The sequence below is a fragment of the Eulemur rufifrons genome, chromosome 17 (assembly GCF_041146395.1).
Source record: "Eulemur rufifrons isolate Redbay chromosome 17, OSU_ERuf_1, whole genome shotgun sequence".
Classification (NCBI taxonomy): domain Eukaryota; kingdom Metazoa; phylum Chordata; class Mammalia; order Primates; family Lemuridae; genus Eulemur; species Eulemur rufifrons.
The window spans coordinates 30,395,015-30,410,672 of record NC_090999.1 but is presented as its reverse complement, the minus strand read 5'-3'; the positions used below and the strand labels follow the sequence as shown (position 1 = coordinate 30,410,672).

General features: G+C 34.7%; 1 protein-coding gene across 1 annotated transcript in view; it reads left to right on the top strand.

The window, feature by feature from the left end:
- HCN1 (hyperpolarization activated cyclic nucleotide gated potassium channel 1) overlaps nt 1-15,225 on the top strand; it is a 328,222-nt gene extending 312,997 nt beyond the window's left edge. Inside the window, exons 7-8 of the mRNA XM_069492480.1 lie at nt 10,961-11,125; nt 14,339-15,225. Of these exons, the coding sequence (XP_069348581.1) occupies nt 10,961-11,125; nt 14,339-15,225 (1,052 nt within the window). The remainder of the gene's footprint in view (nt 1-10,960; nt 11,126-14,338) is intronic.
- Nucleotides 15,226-15,658: the final 433 nt, after the last annotated feature.

The window sequence follows — 15,658 nt, the reverse complement described above, 5'->3', positions numbered from 1 at the left end:
CTCAGAAGTAGAAAATGAAAACTCCATAGGTAGGATATGCGTTTTCTACTCACAACAGGCCCTCTCTGTGGCTTCTCATATATTGGACTTGAATGACTCGTTGTAATCTATCAAGACAGGGAAAGAAAAGAAGAAAGGTAGAGGCATTTAACAATATGGACTGGGACAAACTTCTAGAACTCAAAAAGGTCACGGGTGGAGATGTGCATGAGGCAGACACTTTCAAGCTGATGGCATGAGTCAAGCCCAGGTTACCTGCGGTGATAGAGCGTATAGTAAGGAAGCAGAGGAAGAAAAGAAGCACAAGCAACTTTTCTCAGGAGCATTGGGGCAGATAGTATGGCAAGTGAGAACACACTTCAGGAAACTATAGTCGTATCAGTGGTGCAATTATACCATTCCCATAATTTATGCACTCACTGACTTTTATAGTTGTTCATTCTTTACTTTAAATCTCCCCATGAGAGGGTGTCATTAGGCCTTTTAGTCACAATCTGATACAAAGCATCCCCCTCAGAAAGAGCTCTCTAGCTAGGCTACCATATGGACTGCAGCAGCCCAGGTTAGGCATTAATCTTGGTTAAACTAGTTATTGATTTTTTTTTTTAGAAAGGAATAACTGTATTAATATCAAGAAGAATTTCATGAAATGGTATTTTTTTTTTCTGGATGCCAAAGTTTTGTTTTATTTTTTTCGAAAATTAACTTTTTTGCTTTATGTTCACTCACAGGACAGACATACTCTAGTGTTTTCTTTAATGTCTAGGTTCAAAATCGTGGTTGCCTCACTGCCTTTCAAGCTCTGTTAAAGCTTCATTTTACAGCGAGATCATGTCTATTCTCAGCACTCTAGCTTTAGTTCAGGCGAATCCTCATCACCTCATACCCCAAATTATCAAAACTTCTTTACAATTCTTTAACTGCTAAGAGCTTCACTCAGTTCATTTTACAAATTGACTATAGATAAATATGCTTGCATCATAAAATGAAAGATTTGAGAGAACAAATTCACCTGTTAGAGAAAGAGAGGTTGAGTTACTTTCCCATATATGACAAAATATGTAGAGAGCTAGAACTCCCCATTCTATTCCATATAACTCTGTTTCCTATTTTGCATACAAATTCCTTTCTTAAGAGCCCTACAGTAACATCATAGATCAAGATCAAGCTTCTTATCCATGGAGGAATATTCTTTACGCCTCACCAAACTCCTATCATCCTGTGAGACTGCTCTTCTTACAATCTCATGAAAACCTTCTTCCAAACTCTTCTCTGAATTTGTTCTCATGACACCATATTTCATTCTAATGCCCCCTCTGCCACACTGTTCCTTTTCTCCTGTTCTCTCCATCCCCCTGGCCTGGGTAATACAATTCCTATACTTCTTTCAAAGCCTAACCAAAGCCCTTCATGTTACCAATGATGTATAGAACTATACTATGATGAATAATGTATTATTTGGATTGGTATAAAATAACTAGCAGACAATTTGGCTTTGAAATTATGCTGAAGTCTTTTTAAAACTTTTATGCTTGAATTTATAACTAATTTCCAACTCTTTCAGTCAGGATCAATGCCATACATTTATTTTATATTTCCCATAATTTCCTTCAAGGCGCTGGTTACAAGGAAATCAGTTGACTTGAATTTATGATATCCGTTAATTTCCATTCTTTTTGTCTACTTTTTTCCAACTTCTACTAAATGAAGAACCCTGTTTTAATTGTAAATCTGAGCTACATGAACTCAATTCCCAAAAAAACCTTATCACTGATATCACATAGGAGCTTGTTAGAAATGCAGATTCTTAGGTCTCACTCCAGATTTACTAAATCCTAATCTACTTTTCAACAAGACAACCTAGGTTATTCCTATACATATTAATGTGTGACAAATACTGCACCAAAGAGTTCAGTCTGAATGAATTCACCATTAAGTTTTGCATTAAAAAACCAAACTTGGAAATGTGTATTTAAATCTCTATTTTATTATGGGTACATGCCTGATATGAGAGAGATAGAGAGAGAGAGAGAGAATGAATCAGAGAAAATATTTTGGAGACAGATAACTTCTTTTGCTGCAGTAGACTTGCATCATAAATATCTAGTGAATATATTTTCTACTGAGACTATTATTTCTCCTATTTTTTTTTTTTTTTTACATTTTGTGTAAGCATATTAAGCCACATAGGACAACGAAGCTGTCAAAATATTACTTCAAAAAAACATATTGAAGATATCTAAGGGCTTAAATCATTTGATGAATATTTAAAAAGCTGGCCGCTTTTTAAAGGCATTTATAATTCAAGGTGTTTGATTAACTTTTAAAGAGTTGAATGTTGGTAGATTTAAAATCAAAGGAAAAATTTGGAGTGGTCTGGTGGATTTTCAAAGCTGGATAGAAGCAGGAAAACTGTGGTCTTACCCTCCTTAGCTTTGATATTTTTACATGATTTTTGTTTTAATCACATAAAAGGTACACTTTAATCTTCTATATATATCACCTGGCTAAAATGGGATTAACAATAATTGTTTCCTACCTGCTCGACAGATATTCTGAGAATTATTGATCCATCAGGTATTTTAACTTGCCAAAGACAAGTAGTGTGTGTGTGTGTGTGTGTGTGTGTGTATATATATATATATAAATATTAGATATCAGTTTATAAATAGTATTGTGCAAAACTGATTTTATGCAAACATTAGGCAGCTGAAGGAATCACAATGGAACTGAAATACACTGAAGGAGTGGAAAGTATAAACCTTAATGAAAATATCCACATATGCAACAAAATTAAATAACCATGTCATAAACACATTTATAATCAATAGGAACCAGAAAAGAGCCTTTTAATTTCTGGCAGATAGGACCAAAACTCCTCAAAAAGGTATGGCTATTTGGAATTTTGTGCTTGAAGCACTTTGTCTTATGAAGAATGTTTCCAATCTGCAGTATATCATTCTGCTTTTCATTTATTCATTAACTCATTTATTTATTGATTCATTCATACCATATTTTTGAAACCAAATATTATATGATTAAATCTATGGTAAGTGCTAGACATTCCAAATGTGATTGTTGTACTTGCCTTTACAGACCTTATAGTTTAGTATTTAAAAAAATCATATAAACAAGTAAATTCAGTAAAGTGTTGTAGAAACTAAGATGCAAGATAAAGAGGAGGCACAAAGATAAATTCTTTCTGGGGCAATTAAGAAAGGGTGTCCATAGGTGGGAAGCCATCTTAACTAGAGACACAGCCTAAGGAATTTGGATAGTTTGTGAACAAATTATTTACAAAAGGGTGAAGGATGGGGGAGAGGATAGCTATATTTCACAAATTTGGAAAGCTACCTGATGTATGAAACATTACCTTTCCTTGGCTCTAGCAGGTAGAACAAAAATCACAAGGAAAAATTACAAGGAAAAGAGAAGAAACAGCAGAAGGTCAAAAGGAAGGAAACTAATGTTTTATGAGTGCCCACTAGTCTGCTAGGCTTGTGGTAGGCTCTTTACAGGCACTATTTTAGTTAACCACATAACAACTTTGTCTGTGAATAACTTTGCCAATGTATAACTTGTCTGAAGTGTTGCTACTAGGCCAACACTCAGAGCCCTGGGTGATCACCCTAATTCATATGTTTTAAGAGAGTTGAGTTGATCAAAATTAGAGCTAAGATGTGTTTGACAGTTGGCATGAATATTAGTAGAGGACACTAATAATTGTGCATTGAGGAGTATGTCTGTGTGAATTGAAATGACCAGTTATCATATGTCTTTAGAAAAAGCAAAATCAGGTATTGTGGTTATTAGAATATGTGTTACAATATATGTATTCTATATATGCATTATTTTTACTTCATAAGATATGTATTTGGAAATGTTATATTCAATCTGTTTCAGAAGATTATACAAAATGTGAAATACATTAAAATAATTCAAATACTACAAAATTTGCATCTGTTTAATGTTCTGTGCTAGTCTAAATATCTTTGGATCCCTATTCAAAGCCATTTGACACCCAAAGTACTTCTACAAGCCAAGTTTGATATGTAAATTGATTTAAGCCAGATGTTACCATCTCCTATGCCACAGAGAGGCAATATTTTACTAGTTCACTAATATATAGAAAGTTTACAAATACAAAAAGCAGCTAAGTACAATTTTTTCCCATAAATTCTAGAAACTCAGGGTAAACACATTACTTTAAAAATTTTTGACATGAGTTTCTGATTAGCTCTGTGACACTGCAATGTCAAGCTCAGTTTTAGAGGTCAGAAAAATATTTTTGAGTTGCAATATGCTTGAAGCCATTTGCCCTACCTTATAAAAATGACTATTTATAGAGTTGACAGTAATGTCAGGTGGACTCAAATGTTTATTATCAGGATTAACTAATGTCAGCAAAAATAGCACTGAGCAGTTGATATATCTTGTACCCTAAGGATTATTAAAAGTATTACATATATAGTGTGTTAGGCCGAATCTAATCTCCCAGGCCACACTCTTTCTGACATTGAAATTGGAAACAGAGTTTTATAATGTTCCCGTGACAGGGTGAATTACCAACAGTTTTCATCTTACCTAAGTGAAATAACTTCTCAGCCATTCATAAATGCCCAGTATAGAAAACCAGGAAAATTGTATCAAATTAAAATTAATATGCTAAGTCATCATCACTTGTACAGTCGACTATAATATAAAAATTTGCATTTAGAGGAAGGGACATATTACCCGAGTAAATTTGCATTAAGGTTCATAAAACAGTGATTACATGATGAGGAAATTCCTAGTTGAGTTCTCAGAACCTTCAGAACATAAGCAAACAAGAAAAAAAGGCAGAAAGTTTGGAACAACAGACAAATTCTAGAAAATATGCCAAGACACTGTTTAAAAAACTTACATCTCTAAACTGCACTTAGCTTGTTCTTTGGAGTTCAATTTGACTTATTTTGTATTTTTTTTTATTTGCCTTTTGAGATCAACCTGAGCACCCAAAAGCAAGTTATTTTTCCAAACCTGTTGAGTAAGGGCAAAATGTTACCAAATTTTCTAGATACTTTTCTTCATTATAAACATTGTACAAAACCTCAGAGATATGTTATGTACCTTAAACAAGGTACATAAAACATTTGGCAACTTCTATTACAAAGGGGAGATGCCTATCAGGGGCACCAATATTATGCCATCTGAAACTTAAGAATAGAATTTAGTGTGGGCATTAGATTCATTCACTATCATTTTGATGTATTCATAAGCATTTTCAAATCATTTTGTCTAGGCTCAAAAGTCAATGTAGCAGGCACTGTAAGGGATAAAATAATGTAACTGAATAGTTCTGTTCTTAAAATATCTTAAACCAGCTAGGGTAATACAGCCATTATTTAGGAAACAATTGCAAAATTCAGTATCAAAGTATTGTTTAAAAGTGATAAACTAGTACATAATTTCTAAAAAACCTAAGGATATGATAGAGATGACTAACCTGGTTTTTCTCTCTTCATGCTTTACTCATCCCCTAAAAATTACAGAGACACAGACACGATAAATGCACAAAAACTCTGTTAACGCCTATTCACAGGTCTGTGTTTACTCACTAAGTAGATTTTCACAATAACTTAATACTGTATCAAGTGAAAATTAATTCACAGAAGCACCTGTTCTATTCATATTGAATCTGGAAATTCAGTTCATAAAATCTGGCACTCTTGTGACCAGAAAGTTTACTTTTTTTTCATTGCTAAATATGTGTCATTTCTTAATTCTGTTATTCATGGTACAAGCAAAGGGTATGGAGGCATTAAATGAAGGGAATATTTTAAGTGTTTTTGATACTACTGCCCAGTGACTATTTCTACTTCCATGAATATACCTCCATTTGTTCTGTTTCTCACTAAGAAATTATTGAGGAGATGCAGCAAGATAATGGCTGATGAATTTTAAGTTGGTAATGAACAGTCTTTTACATAACTTTTGAAAGGATTTGTTGGTATAAGTCCATATTTAGCACTTAGTTTCTGCATAAGGGAAAATGTCACATTAAAGACAAATGGATTTTATTTATGTAGGTGGATTAAATCATTCCTTTTGTAGAGCATGTTGTTATTTTGTTCAATGACTCAATTCAGCAAACATTAAGCACCTACTATGTGTCATGTAGGCACTAGAGATAGAAAGACTAATGATATTTTAGAAATAAAAAATTGAGTAAGTCTAAGCTACAGATTTAATGTTAATAAAATTCTAGAGACGTAATTGAGTTTTACATTTTACTGATAAAATCCACAGAATATAGGTATGAATACAAATCCTCACAGCCAAGAGCAGTCTATAACACAGGACTCCAAAACTCCAGGCCAATATACTTTATGCTACACACATACAGAAACACATACACTCAAACACAAATCTCTAAAATAACCCAAGCAATTGGATGTATATACCTGAATCAGCAGGAAACCAACCATCAGTGCTGCAGAAAATTCCCCAAATAGCATTCTCTACTTCATTAGTTGGCAAGAAAGACCAAACTAAAATATCAGTCTTGACCCCAAAAATTACAAAGGCAAAATAGGTACATTATATTTTTAAATAGAATTTAATGAAAAAGTCAGATGGTTGAGCAATAACATCTTAAGTTTTACTGAGATGGCAATATAGGAAAACTTTTGGTTAACAGCTTATAAACGTGTACACTTTATTTTTTCGTATAGCTCTAAAATATTATTTAAAAATCATCCTCTGATGGATTTATTTTCTTACCAATGGCAATATTTAACTAATTCAAGACAGAATTACAGTCCAGGTAATTTCTAGGCATAAGAATAAATAAAGAAATAAAAGTCCATTTCTTATTTAATGTGATCCTCAGGGTGTGTCTTTATGTTTTCCCTTTTCAGAAACCCTGTTAAAAGTAGTAAAAGAACAAAATATAAACTCAAACCACAAAGAGACATGATGTATGAGTGTGTATTTGGGAACAATCAGAAAATGAGACAGTACCACATATTTTTAGAAGACAGAAAGCAGATGTTAAGGGTGAAGTACTAGATAACATTGGTGACCTAGCCAGCAACCATTGCCCTTTCTTCCTTTTTAATAGATTTCTCATCTTGTGTGGCTGGAAACATATACAATTCCAGGAATTAAACCAGTATTTACCTAATTCAATCACTAACAGTAATTATCTTATTCCAGTTTACCAAATGTTCAGTTTTGAATCTTTTCCTGTAACTAAAGGTGGCTGTGTGACACCGTTCTGATAATAAGGCATTAGAGAAAGTAAGGGAGGGAGGGACCTTCAGTGTGACTTTTATAATTAAAAGAAAAAAATGTGGAAAGGAAGTCTTTCCTTATCTCCCTGCTTTGGATGCTGTAGTGTGGAGTTGCCGTAGTTAACTTGTGATAGATCATGAGGGAACGCCGAACAAAGGCGAAACAAAGATTGCTAGTACAGAACCTTGGCTTCATTGAGGTGCTGAGCCACCCCATCCCTGCTTTCCCCCAGATTTTTATTTTTTAATATAATAACATCATTTTATTGTAAAAGCTAATGTAATTCAGATATTCTGTAACATGCAGTTAAAAGCATGCTCTGGTTACTGATGAGCCTTAAAGGGAAAGTTGAGTGAACCTGGAATATATATATGGAGGACTGAGGCCAAGGAGAAATGAGATAGCCTGGAAGCATCCGAAAGAGGCTCTTAGTTAAGGGACAACAGGACCGCAAAGGGGAGAACAAAAAGTGAGCGCAGAAGGAGAGTGACTTATGCTGACAGTAGGTATATGGAACAATTGACTCTACATCCCATCCTCCAAGTTGCAATAGCTTATGGGCAACTATGTACTCTCCTGAGGGGAGAAAAAGCCAGTGGCTCTTTCAAAACACAATTGAACAAAGGGAAGAACTAGGACAGACAATAGAGATGACAGTCACCAAGAGCAAAGTCCTCCTCATTCTGGCATTTAGGGAACTAGGAGGACAAGCTTCCCACCTATTTATCCTAAAGAAAAACTCTAAATTATCAAATTCTGCAACATCAGTTTTTATCTTTAAATGTGAATGAACACCATAGGTTACTCAAAGAAACCATTCAACACACAAGGGAAAGATCTAAACATGGAGCCAAAAACAGTGATTACAGAGTAAAGAGAAAGAATTCAGGAAGGAGAAGAGAAATTCAAAATACAACTATCATAACTATAAAGATGAAAAGTAAAAACAAAACTTCTTTTTCTTTTCACTTTTTATAGCTTTAGTGCAACATATTTTACATACATATTTCACCCATTTAAAGTATACAATTCAGTTGTCTTTTAGTATATTTACCAAGTGTTGAAACCATCACCACAAATCAGCTTTTAGAACATTTTCATCACCTCAATATTTCTTGTTCTCACTTACTATTAATCTCTTTTCCCATGCTCTGCCCCAAGCAACCACTAATCTGTTATCTTTCTCTATAGATTTGTCTTTCCTGACTGTTGTACGTAAGTGGGATCACACAATACATGGTCCCTCAGGTCTTGTTTCTTTCACTGGACACTACTGAGGGTCATTCATTTTGTAGCACCTCTCCATCATTCAAAATCAGACCTCTTAACACCTACAGGGACACAGAGAACATTACTATCCACAACAAAAGAAGAGCATACAATGAAAAGAAACAAATAGATCAAAATGGAATACATTTGAAAATTAAAATTACAAGTGCCCAAATAAAAATATATTTAAAAGAATGGAAGGTAAAGTGGAAGAAATTTCCTTCAATAGAAATTACTATTAAAAGGTTTATGTTCATTCATATCTTGTTTTCTTCTATTCTGTGCACTTAGATATTAATTTTTCTAAATAATTTTTAAAATAAAAGTTGTGCATGCCCACAAATAAAAATAATTTATCTAAAGGAAAGTTGAAAAAAGAAAAAAATTACACTATACATCAATATAAAGAAATCCTTTTCTGTCCAGAGCAGAAAATATGGGTAGATATAATAGTCATTTTACTTACATGTAATCATTCTTATCATGCTATAATTACAAGCTTATATCTGGCTTTTCTCACTTAAGCTTTCATGATACTTCAACTGTTACCATGTAAACTTTAAAGGTTTCATTTTTAAAACTGTCACATAGTTAATCCAGTGGCCATATGATTGATTATGAATCATGACTTGTTAAACATTTAGGACATTTCCATATTGTCAAATATATTAATGAATCCATAATGTATATCACTGTGTAAACAATATTACAGACTATTTCCTTTGGTTAGATTTTCAAGTAAAATTCCTGGTTGAAGAGTATGGATATTTTTTAGGACCTTTGCTACAGGTGTAAACAATATGTTACATATTAGGTTATTTATTATGAGTTTTATACTCTTCTATATGACAACTTGTAATGTACAGATTTGAAGTCAATATTTAGCAGTAAAATATGTCTTATCAGTTGTATTATAATTATATAATATGGCATTAGTGTTTCAGTGACACAGAAATTTAATTTTGAGCAGTATTGAAAATGCTTCTTTTTATTACATTGTTTGTATTAGAATATTAGACAAATTCCATGGTATAATAATTTGCCTAAAAATTGACCAATGTAGATTTATCTTCCTACACAAACTCCAAATGTATGCATGCACACACACACACACACACACACACACGATGTACTCATGCACAAACATACATACAAACATGAATATTCCACAATATTACTTATCAAGTTTACAATTTGTTTCCCTACATGAACAATAGATTAACTGGTGGTTTAGGTGGTATTTCCTAATATCTTTCCTATCTTCCCAGATTGGCTCAGATGCCCTTCTTTAATACTCTCAGAGTATGCATATATTTATATTGTTCTTACCAGATTGTATTCAAATGAATTCTTTAAGATAACTGTTTTTTACCACTTATAGTCTATAAGTAATATGAATGTAGATATTTGTTGAGTCATATTTCCAGTCCTAACATCAATAAGTACATAGTGCCTACAACATAATTTACTCTAATGTGTATCAATATGAACTGCATTTCTTTAAGTTCAAGAGTGTAAAATTAGACATTTAATCATTATTTTGTTGTTACCTTTTGTTAGGAGACTGTAAATTTTAGAAATACTTCTACTTCTTTTCTTCAAATTGATTATTTTAAAGCTAAATATTTTAATTATTTCTAAATTAAAAAAAACACAACCTATGGGAGTGTTTTTAATTTATTATATTTTAGAAACAAAATAGAAAATTATTTTTAATAGATATAGCAAATATTTAGCTAGGAAATAATGAAATCACAGTTTGCAAATGTTTGCTTATCATATTTTTGGAATCTAAATTTCCACAAAGAATTTCAACAAAGAATTCTCCTCAGAAATTATTTAAATATAAAGTCCTTCGGTACATTTAGAATGTAACTTTCTTCATACTTATCTCACTGGGAATATATAAACTACATTATGGCATGCCTATAATATATCTGAACCTCTGGTCTAGATTTATCATAGGACTTTCTAAGCCAATGTTTGGACTAGTTTTGGCTTCTGTCTAGATTATACCATCTGCTTTCTGACTTCCAGAATTCATAAAAAAACTTCTGTCTGATTATAACCCCTTCCTGTTTTCAACTCCATTGTAGATTTTTTATTTCCCATTCTGTATATTTTTGGTTTCTTTGTTTGTTATTTCAAGGGGATTGGAGTGAGCGGGAATAGGAGTAATCTGTTTCAGTCTTCCATTTGAACCAAAAGCTTTAATTGTTTAAAAAAGAACATTATTTTAAGATTGAGTGTTGGCACGTGGATACTTTTAATCATCAGAAGGAATTTGCTGATAAAACAGATAATGTTACTAATCATTGGTTTCTGACATGAGACTTCTTTTTTTTTTAAATTGTGGGCGGCCTTAATGGTTTTTAAAAGAAAATGACCAAATGAGTCTTTCTTCCTTGTTTTTCAGAGATTTGCCTGCTGACCAAAGGTCGTCGTACTGCCAGTGTTCGAGCTGATACATATTGTCGCCTTTATTCACTGTCGGTGGACAATTTCAATGAGGTCCTGGAGGAATATCCAATGATGAGAAGAGCCTTTGAAACAGTTGCCATTGACCGACTAGATCGGATAGGTACTCTAGTTTTCTATCTTCACATACAATTTAGTTTTAATTGAGTGGGATAACACAAGTATGCAATCATAAGTCCTAAATGCTAGTTCATAACTTGGTTGTTAATTTGTATAGAAATATCAATTAGCTGTAGCCATATTTCTTTAAAGATCTGGGTCCCTATCTATCTCTTTTAGGTATTCTGGGTTTATTTATTTATGTCTATTTTTACTAGCTGCGCAATCTGATTTCCCGAGTGATACCAAAACAGTTTGACTCTTCAGGTAAAAAGCAATGATAAAAATTCTAGATAGCATTAAAAATAGAACTAAAAATACAGTAGTACGAGTCTACATTACAAACTAAATTTTATCACAAGATTTTTTAAGGATCAACTTTACTTTTTATCTTTATATTAAGAATCAAAAACTGTGCATTTAAATTTGTCTCACCAGAAACTTATTGAAATGTTTGTAATACAGACTCAAGCAGTAAAAGCCTTGATATAAGTGCCCTACATAGATGCTTTACCTTGCAAACATCACTATATTTTAATGTCTTTTCTGCTACTAAATAAAAAAAACATATAAATTAGAACTTATTAGTTAATGCTAGTTTAAAGGTTTACATAATTGCCGTAGTAAAGTTAGATCAGATTGGCTTGCTGTTAACTTCCCTAGATATTCTAGAATATTCTGCTATTTCATAAGGTATTATTCATTCATTTTCCACACCTAAACCTCTTTGTTCACTTTCCCCTTCTCTTCACCTTTTGCCAGCTTAACTCTACTCAACCTTCATATCTCTGTTTAGACATCATTTCCCTACAGAAACCTTCTCTGATCTTCTACCCCCTACTAGGCTGAGTTCCCTGGAGATGTTCTCCTGGAGCCTCTGAAGTTCCCCCATCACAACACTGTGTTTATTGTTATAATTGCTCCAGAGATACTAAGTTTTGTGAATGTAGAGCTCTTGTCTAATTCACCTTAACATTCATGGTACCTGGTACACAATGAATATTTGTTAAAGAGAGGTAGGAAAGGAGAATGGAAAAATGAACTCAAAGAGATGGGGTTGGGATCACTTATAATCAACAAGGAGGTACCTCAACTGCTTCATTTTTATTAAAGGTAAGGACTTTAGATTGATGTATTGTTAAGTCAGCTTTTTTCTAAACTTCGAGTCTTCCTTTCCCTCTGGTATTAATAGGGCAACAGACTACATAAGGGTCTGAAATTACATTAAAAGAAATAAAAGTAGTATTTGGACATTACCAATAGACATAACAAACATAGTAGAAATTCATATTGACATCTCAGAGATTTAACAAAACATAGTTATCCAGGGAAACAATACCCACAAAAGAAATGGGTACTCCTGAAAGCATCCTTACTTAATTTAAAGATAACTTCCCTCTTCGTGGTATGTGTATGAGACTCATTTCTGAGCATAAATATTTTTTCCTAAACCAACTAGACAATTTTAGATAACACATTTAAATCAGGATATTTCAATAGAGAATTTCTATTAATCTAAGGTCATTCTAACTTATTAAAGTTAATTTTTTATAACTTTATTTTTTATAAGAAAGTTTGCATGAAACAATTTGTAATCAATAATCAGGCAATACAATTTCTAGTGAGCCCTATTTATATTTTTTGATCTTTATCAAATTGTAACAATGCATTAAAATTTATATTATTTTTTCCAAAGTTACAGTATTTGATTATTCACATAGTCACAAAGAAACATTATCTTTCTCAGTTTTGTGACCATTGCTAATAAATCTATGCTGTAGTTATTTAAGGGAATATGCTAAATAAGCATTTGCATTTATTACTAATGTAGAAGGTTCTGTTCTTTGGGAAATTAGGACAGTCTATAAAATAGAGAGGTAACTATTTTGGCAATGCATTTCCTAGCAATCAAGGGAAATTATAACACATATTTCCATTTCAAAAATATACTTTGTTGCTTTCAGTATGATACTTCCTTTAGCAATATAGCAAATTGATTCACTCTTTAGTTATATATTCATTTGGGGTATTAGTGTATTAATGATGTCATAGAAAAGTCACTGCTTTTCCTTTCTTTCACCAGTCTACTATTGATTCTAATTGTTATTCTACCAGAGAATGTTAGTTATTGCAAACCACTCCAAAGATAATAGCCTGAGGAAGACCTAATGCTTATTGAGGTCCTAGAGAGAGCTGTGAGGCTGCCATAGACTATGCCCTTGGTCCTCAGGACAACCATTCAGAAGAGGAAAGATTATGAAGCAGTTCTCAATCTGGCTGCACTTGAGAATCCCCTGGGGAAATTTGTTTTTAAACTACCAAAATCTGGACCCCATGTTTGGTTATTTAGATTTAATCGGTAGGTTACGGGTGGCCATTAGTATTTTTCAAAGCTCCAGAGATAAGAAAAATATGCCGCTAGGATTGAGAATCACCGGTGTAGGGTGCCGGTCAAAAGCAAATTTCAACAGTGCTCCTCCAACCTGCACAGGGATCTTAGTAAATTGTAACATCTGATTTGGCAAGTGGGGTCATCCCCAAGAGGCTGAGTTTCTAGCAAGCACTCAGATGATATAGATGCAGCTGGTTTGCTATCTAGAAAGGAAATATAATCAAATTTACTTTTTACCCTTTCCAGCCCTGTTACCTACTAACCACGTTTTCTTGGGCATTGTTCTTAATCTTCCCTTGTCCTGCCCTCCTTTCCTCCTTTCAGGTAAAATGGGATTATGAATATGCCTTTTTCACAGGGTTGAGGATTAAATAAAATAATCTCCTAAAATCTTTTGTAGAGTGCCTGTCACATCGTGACAAATGTTAGCTTTTATTTCTCCCTCATCCTTTCTTGAAAAAGTAGCTTTAAAATCAAATGTTGATTCCAGGCCCATCCTGATCCAAAAGCTCTTTATTCCCCCCATTTTTTAAGGTGGCCCACAGGTTAAATAAATATCTCTATTTCCTCTGTGAAGTGGCTTTTTGCCACTTCCAGGCTTTGCAACTTGACTTGAAAAGAAGGTTAAGATTTACCAGAGAGATACAGGAAAGCAAGAAAGGCAGGAACCACTTTTCTATTTGGTGTCTAAAGGTGAGTATTTGGTGTTTTAAGCCTCTTCTAGGAAACACCGAGATACTTCCATAAGCAGGAACCACTCCCCCTTAGCGTTGTCACCAGTCATTTCGTAGGCTTTCTAAGTGCCTATCTTTCTTTTGCTGGCAGGAAAGAAAAACTCAATTCTTCTGCAAAAGTTCCAGAAGGATCTGAACACTGGTGTTTTCAACAACCAGGAGAACGAGATCCTGAAGCAGATTGTGAAACACGACAGGGAGATGGTGCAGGCGATCGCTCCCATCAATTATCCTCAAATGACAGCCCTCAATGCTACGCCTTCAACTACCACCCCGACCTCTCGCATGAGGACACAGTCTCCACCGGTGTACACAGCGACCAGTCTGTCTCACAGCAACCTGCACTCCCCCAGCCCCAGCACACAAACCCCGCAGCCCTCGGCCATCCTCTCGCCCTGCTCCTACACCACCGCGGTGTGCAGCCCTCCTGTACAGAGCCCGCTGGCCACTCGAACTTTCCACTATGCCTCCCCCACCGCCTCCCAGTTGTCGCTCATGCAGCAGCAGCCGCAGCAGTTACAGCAGTCCCAGCCGCCACCGCAGACTCAGCAGCAGCAGCCGCAGCCGCCGCAGACACCCGGCAGCTCCACGCCGAAAAACGAGGTGCACAAGAGCACGCAGGCGCTTCACAACACCAACCTGACCCGCGAAGTCAGGCCCCTCTCCGCCTCGCAGCCCTCGCTGCCCCATGAGGTTTCCACCCTGATTTCCAGACCTCATCCCACTGTGGGAGAGTCCCTGGCCTCCATCCCTCAACCCGTGACGGCTGTCCCTGGCACGGGCCTGCAGGCAGGGGGCAGGAGCTCTGTCCCGCAGCGAGTCACCCTCTTCCGACAGATGTCGTCGGGAGCCATTCCTCCCAACCGAGGAGTCCCTCCGGCACCCCCTCCACCAGCAGCTGCTCTTCCCAGAGAGTCTTCCTCAGTCTTAAACACAGACCTAGATGCAGAAAAGCCACGATTTGCTTCAAATTTATGATCCCTGCTGATTGTCAAAGCAGAAAGAAATACTCTAATAAACTGAGAATATTCTCAGATCTTATTTTATTCTATCTCCTGATAGATCCCTATAGCCTACTATGAAGAGATATTTTAGACAGCTCTGGCCTACACGCAAAATGTAAAAATATATAAATACATATACTATTAAATATATATCTAAATTCCAAGAGAAGTCCAAAAGACCTGTTTAGCATTCAGTGTTACATGTCTTCCTTTCTTTAAATCATTAAAGAATTTTAAACGTTGTTGTAAGATTATTTATTTCTAACCTACTTTTACGTAATTCCTTTGATATATGTATTTCTCTATTTTATGAAGAGTTCTTGGATTCAATGGAAACAAATCTCTGATTTTAAAAAGGGTACTCAAAGGAGCTACTGAATAGCACCAACCAAAACCTTCTTTCTTTA